Raw genomic sequence first — 6,876 nt, 5'->3', positions numbered from 1 at the left:
GAAACAAGACCTGTACCTCACACCATACACAAAAATGAACTCCAGATGGATCAAAGATTTAAATGTGAAACCTAAAACTATAAAATTCTTCAAGGAAAACCCAGGGGCAAATTTAAGGCCCATAATATATAGCATAAATAGACTATTAAGCATAATTAAAAATGCACAAACAGCAGAAGAGAAACTAGATGAATGAGAACTAAAAATTAAATTTTTATGTGCTTCCAAAGACTTCTCCAAAAGAGTCAAAAGAGAACCTACAGATTGGGGAAAAAAATATTTGGCAATGACATATCTGACAAGGGACTTACTTATCTTTAACCCACACCTGTGGCTTCCAGCCAAACAAAAGACAAGCATATGACCTGAACATTTACCCAAGGTAGATACACTCCTTGGAAGAACAATCATGGGAGAAAGAAGGGCTAATTATGCACAGGGAGACAGCTCAGGGGGCAGAAGTGCATGGAGGGATGGATGCAGGGAAGAGGTAACTATTAGGAGGAAGTGGGAGGGGAGCATTGGGGTAAATTGTAGTCAATGTCATGAGACAAAGTGCATGTGAACTGCCATATGGAAAGTGAATTTGCTCTGTAAACTTTCACCCAAATCACAATAATAAAAAAATATATATATATTCAGAATTGGATTTCTCCTTTATTGCTTTGGCTTTGCTTAATTTCTAAATTATCTTTATTTTTATTAAAGTGTGTTTTATAGAGTACAATAAATGGATCCTAAGAATAGAGTTTGATTATTTTCCCATTCTGTTGGATCACCTTTCTTTGGAATGGGCACAAATATGGATCCTTTACAGTTGGTTGGCTACGTAGCTATCTTCTAAATATCTTGGCATAAATGAGTACTTCCAGCACTTCTTCCATTTGTCGAAACATCTCAATGAGTAAGTAATCTGTCAATTCCTGGAGCCTTGTTTTTCACCAATTCCTTCAGGGCAGCTTGGACTTCTTCCATTAGCACCATCAATTCTTGATAATATGCTGCCTCCTGAAATGGTGGAATGTTGGCCAATTCTTTTTGGTACAATGACTTGTGTATTCCTTTCATCTTCCTTTGACGCTTCCTGCATTGTTCAATATTTTGCCCATAGAATCCTTCAATATCACAACTCAAGTCTTGAAGTTTTTCATCAGTTCTTTCAGCTTGAGAAATGCCAAGCATGTTCTTCTCTAGTGATTTTCTAACTCCAGTCTTTGCATATTTCATTATAATACTTTAATTTGTCATCAAGAGCTGTCCTTTGAAATCTTCTGTATAGCTATTTTACTTCAGCATTTCTTCCAATCACTTTAGCTACTCTTTGTTCAATAGCAAGTTTCAGAGTCTCTTCAGATATCCATTTTGATCTTCTCTTCCTTTCCTGTTTTTTTAAGACCTTTGGCTTTCTTCCTGTATGATGTTCTTTATGTCATCCCACAGCTTATCTGGTATTCGGTAACTGTTGTTCAATGCATCAAATCTATGCTTCAGAGGGTCTCTAAATTTGGGTGGGATATACTGGGATATACTCATAGTCATAGTTTGGCTCTCATGGACTTGTCTGATTTTTTTCAGCTGCAACTTAAACTTGCATATGAGCAATTGCTGGTCTGTTCCACAATCGGCTCCTGGCCTTGTTCTGACTGATGATATTGAGTTTCTCCAGAGTCTCTTTTCACAGATGTAGTGTGAGACCACACGTTTGTACTAATGCCCTCCCGGTAATTATTCTTTAACTAGGAGCCATTAGTGCCGGAAACCCCAGCACGTTCCCCACGCCTCAGGGCTTTACCTCACAGAGTCCTAAAACCCCCTCCCCTCCTTTTCTACCCCCTAGTAACAACCAATCAGTAAATATCAGAAAAAAACTTGAAATTCCTAGAAACGGCAGTTTGTGGCCTCGGCCACAGGACAGAGCCAATCAACTAGAGACAACGTGCAATTCGAAAAATGACAACCAATCCTGTAATTTTCTGATTGAAATTTCCCCGTTCCTGCTCCATCCCTGGTAAAAGACCCCCTTCCCCTTTGTTTGGGGCTCTCAATCGTAAACCGCTGCGTTGGTGACGGTTGAGGTCCAAGCTCGAGCTTGAATAAACAACCCCTATGCTTTTGCGGTGGAATCGGCTCCTTGGTGGTTTTTGGGGATTCAAGAACTGGGCACAACAGTAGTCCATTTGATTCCTGTGTATTCTATCTGATGCAATGCTACAACACAACGCACTGCCAGCAACTCAGATCTGATTCATAGTGACCCCTCCTTGAGTTTCCAAGGCAGTATCACCACGGAAGTAGATTCCCCAATCTTCCTTCCGAGGAGTGGCTGAGGTACATGTATACAATCACCATTTATATTGTTGAAAATAGGTATTTGCAATAAGTGGTTGGTCATGAAAAATTCTATCATGTGATCTCCAGAGTCATTTCTATCACTATCAATTTTTTTTTTCCAGAAATATCCCTGGCCACATCCTTCTTCTTAGTCTGTCTTAGTCTGGAAGCTCCACTGAAACATGTCCACAATGGGTGTCCTGCTGGTATTTGAAATACTAGTTGCATAGCTTTCAGTACCACAGAGACATACAAGTCACCACAGTATGACAAACTGACAGATAGATGTCTGGTGGTAAAATTTTTCTGAAGATAATTGAAAAATAACTGCAGAAGTATATCCACAGGGAACTACCAGATTTTCAAGCTGGATTCAGAAGAGGATGTGAAATGTAACATATCATTGTTGATGCCAGATGGATCTTGGCTGAATGCAAAGAAAACCAGAAAGGCATTTTTTAAAAGGTTTTTTATTTTAAAACCGGTGCTTTATTGACTGCACAAAGGTTTTTGACTATGTATCATAACAAATTATGAATAACATTGCAAAGAATGGGAACTCCAGAACACTTAATTGTGCTCATGAGGAACCTGTACAAAGCCCCAGAAGCAGTCTTTCGAACAGAATGAGGGAATACTGCATGGTTTAAAATCAGGAAAGGTGTGCATCAAGGTTGTATCCTTTCACAATAATTATTCAATTTGTGTGCTGAGCAAATAATCTGAGAAGATGGCCTATATGAAGAAGAATGTGGTCAGGATTGGTGGAAGACTCATCAAAAACCTGTGATATGCAAATGGGCACAACCTTGCTTACTGAAAGTGAAGATGACTTGAAGCACTTACTGATGAAGATCAAAGACTACAATTAAGAATCAGGTTGCTTCACAGGTTCACCTTTCATTTTTAAGTAATTTTACTCACATAGAAGTTCCAAAAACAGTACAGAATTCCCCTGGATCCCTCCTCCAGTTATTTTAATGATAGAATCTTACATAGCCCAAGCACAATGATCAAAACTAGGAAACTGATATAGACAGAATACCATTAATTAAACAACAGATCTTACTCTGATTTCGACAGTTTTTACACACATTCATTTTGTTGTTGTTGTAAAACTCTATGAAATTTGATCACATATTAGGTTCATATAACCCCACTACAATCAGCATGCAGAACTGTTCCATCACCTGGAACACACGCCCTTGTGCTCACCTTCACTACATATAACCCCTGTCAACCACTGCTTTCTTCTCCACCCTATAATTTTGTCACTTTAAGGGTGCTATATAAATGGAATAACACTTTTCACTCAGCATACTGCCATTGACATTTATCAAAGTTGCTGTATCCATTAATGGGCCATTCATTTTTATTGTTGAATTGTATTACATTCATTGTATGGACATACCACAATATATTATTCATTCACCCATTGGGTTGTTTCTACTAGTTAGTCATTGCAAATAAAGCTGATATAGTCCTCTTTCTATCTGGTAATACTCTTTAACTTAAGGTCTGTATGTCTGATAATAATACAGCATTGCACTTTTTTATGATTACAAAAAAATAGCCAAACTCACTGCTGTCCAGTCAAATCCTACTCATAGCGACACCTCCTTGGGTTTCCAAGCTGGTATCTCGGTGGAAGTAGATTGCCCAACCTTCCTTCTGAGGAGTGGCTGGTTGGTTTGAACCACCAGCCATCTTCTGGTTAGCAGTCAAATGCCTTAGGTACAGTATTTTCTTTCATCTTTTACTTTCAGTCTATCTGTATTTTATACTTGATATACTTCTCTTGTAAACAGGATATATTTAAGATTTTCTTTTTTATCCAGTCTGACAATATCTGAGTTTAAATAGGAGCTTCTATCTCTTTCCATTTAATGTATTTACTTATGTGGTTAGGGTAAATACCTCTTTGTTTTCTTTTACTTTTTTATCCCATCTATTCTTTGCTTATTTTTCTTTTTTGCTTTTTTTTTAGATTAGTCCAGTGTTTTCTCAAACCAAACTCACTCCTGTGGAGTAGGATCTGACTCACAGCTACCCCTCCTTGGATTTCCAAGGCAGCATCTCTATGGAAGAGGATTGCCTAGTCTTTCTTCCAAGGAGTGGCTGGTGGGTTCAACTACCGGCCTTCTTCAGTATTTTCTAATAGTCCACTTTTTTTCTCCTCTATTGGCTTATACTTCTTCATTTCATTTTATTTTTCACAGTTAATCTAGATTTTACAAGTTTTATTTTTATCAGTCTACTTTCAAATAATACTATGCCACTTCTTACATAATGTAACAATCTTAAAACAGTATACTTTCAAAATCTCACCTCTATCTTTTGTGCTTTTGTCATTATATATTTTATTTCTACATATATTGCAAATCTCATGATGCGTTATTAGTTTTTGTTTTATTAAGTTAACTTTTATTTAAAAAATTTAAAGAAAGAGAAAAATCCCATTTTATTTTTTATATTTACTGATATAGTTACCATTTCCAGTGCTCTTTATTTCTTTGTAAAAACGTGAATTCCCCTCTGGAAAAACTTTTCATTTGCAAGATAAACTTTCTGTAAAATACCTTGTAGAGAAGGTCTGCTGGTAACTAATTCTCTGTATATAGTGTCTGAGATTATCTTTATTTCATGTTCATTTGTAAGATCTATTTTTACTCATTGCAGTAATACACCAGACAGTGTTTCACTGCTATGTGTAAGGTGTTCACTGGCCAATTCTTTGAAAGGCGGACGGCTGCTTCCTTCTTCCAAGGAGGAGTTGGAGCCAACTCAATGGCACCTTACAACAACAACAGTTTTACTCATAGAGTTTTGTTTTACAGGGTTTTTCTTGTTTGTTTCCTTCAAAGTTACAAAAATGCCATTCCATTAACTTCTCTCCCCCTTTCTTTATTAGATTTAAGCCATAATTTTTATTGTTTCCCTGTATGTAATGTGTTTTTTCAAGATGGATTATTTTTATGGAGGTGAAATTTATCTAACAGAAAATTCATTTACCATTTGAACTGTTTTAAAGGAGCCCTGGTGATATGGAAGGGTAAGCACTCAGCTGCTAGCTGAAATGTTGGCAGTTAGGAACCACCTAGAAGCTCACATAACAACAACAGCAGCTCCACGGGAGAAAGACACTACTATTTGCTTCCGTAAAAATTAAAGCCAAGAAAAGCCTACAGGGCAGTTTATTCTGTCATGTAGGGTCACTATGAGTCAAAACAAGCTTTTTGCAGGCACCTAACAAGCACAATAACAACAATGCATAAATGAACACTGGTCTACATATCTGCCAGCCGAAGCTCCAAGAGCAAGGTTTGGCTGAAGCCCCAGCTGCAGGTTTGGGTGCAGGCTGCAGATGCCTGCAGAGCACTGTGCACTTGCTGCACAGAAGTAGGTGGCTGAGTCAGCCAGCTGGGAAGCCACGATGTGCAAAGAGAAGTGTTTGGCAGTTTTATTGAAGAGGACTGTGAATCTTCCATTTTCCTCTTTACTTGCAACTGAACGTATGGCTATCAAAAATGTAGGGCCTTTACCAGAGTATTGTCGGTACCATGGGAAGTAGTCAAATGCACTGTTATCATAAGCACAATTGAGAATTGAAGTCTTTCCTTCCTGGACTACCAGAGATTGAGGATTTTGCTTCACCTGCTGTTGGTCACTTTTGTCCTTCTGTTGGCCACTCACCCCTGTTGAGAAGAATAATAAAAGGTTATTAGGACTCTAAATTTATATTTCCTTCTTAAAGTTTCTACCTGCATGAGTTTGTATATACTCCAATTTTTTAATTCCCTCAAACTAATGACATTTCCTGGGATTTCTTCACAACTTACAGCCTAGTGGAAGCCATAAAATTAAAAATAATGCTCCTAGGAGCTTGTTCATTCTTCCGGTACTAGAGCTCTGTGACAACCCAGATGGTCTTCTGTTCTTCCCCACAGCTGGAACTCTGTCTGATTTTAAATTCACACCCACTTTAATTCTTTCAACAGGCCCCGCCCCTTCACAAATACTTTCACCTAAGATATTTCTTCAAAGGAACCTCTTCATCATTTTGTCCAACTTAAAATTGTTGCAAATACCTTCATTAAGGATCAAAAATGACTTCCTTTTCCTCACATTTTCTAGAATGTTTAGAACTGTAGACTGAAAAAGCTGGACATGTCAGCAGAGATTACATGCTCCTAAATGCCTTACTCTACAAGGCAAAAGAGAGGGACTGTCATAAGGTCACATGATCACCAGATTCACAGATATTTTTTTTTCTTTTTTTAAACTTATGCTAATTATTAGGCATAATCTTCCATTACAAGCTAAAGTCATGGATCAGAACATAGAGAAGATATATGCTTTCTCTGTCCTCAGGTAACTTAAATTTTATTACAATATTTTATATTTTCATATTTTCCTTGGCTTGATAGTGTAGAGAGTAAGGCATTTGGCTGTTAATCAAAAGGTTGTTGGTTCAAACCTACCACTCTGTCTGCGAGAGAAAGATGAGGCAATCAGCTTCCATAAAGATTTATTGTGTTGTTGTTA

The 6,876-nt window shown here is 37.6% G+C and overlaps 1 gene segment (V, D, J or C); it reads right to left on the bottom strand.

Annotated features, from left to right (window-relative positions):
- Positions 1-5,577: 5,577 nt before the first annotated feature.
- Positions 5,578-6,222, bottom strand: LOC103205843. The segment is given in 2 exon segments: positions 5,578-6,026; positions 6,171-6,222. Coding segments are annotated over 2 exon segments (501 nt in total).
- Positions 6,223-6,876: the final 654 nt, after the last annotated feature.

Source organism: Orycteropus afer, unplaced genomic scaffold (assembly GCF_000298275.1).
Source record: "Orycteropus afer afer isolate SDZICR_OR568_19922 unplaced genomic scaffold, OryAfe1.0 scaffold00292, whole genome shotgun sequence".
Taxonomy (NCBI): domain Eukaryota; kingdom Metazoa; phylum Chordata; class Mammalia; order Tubulidentata; family Orycteropodidae; genus Orycteropus; species Orycteropus afer.
The sequence above is the reverse complement of the archived record's forward strand: the minus strand, read 5'-3'. Positions and strand labels throughout refer to the sequence as shown.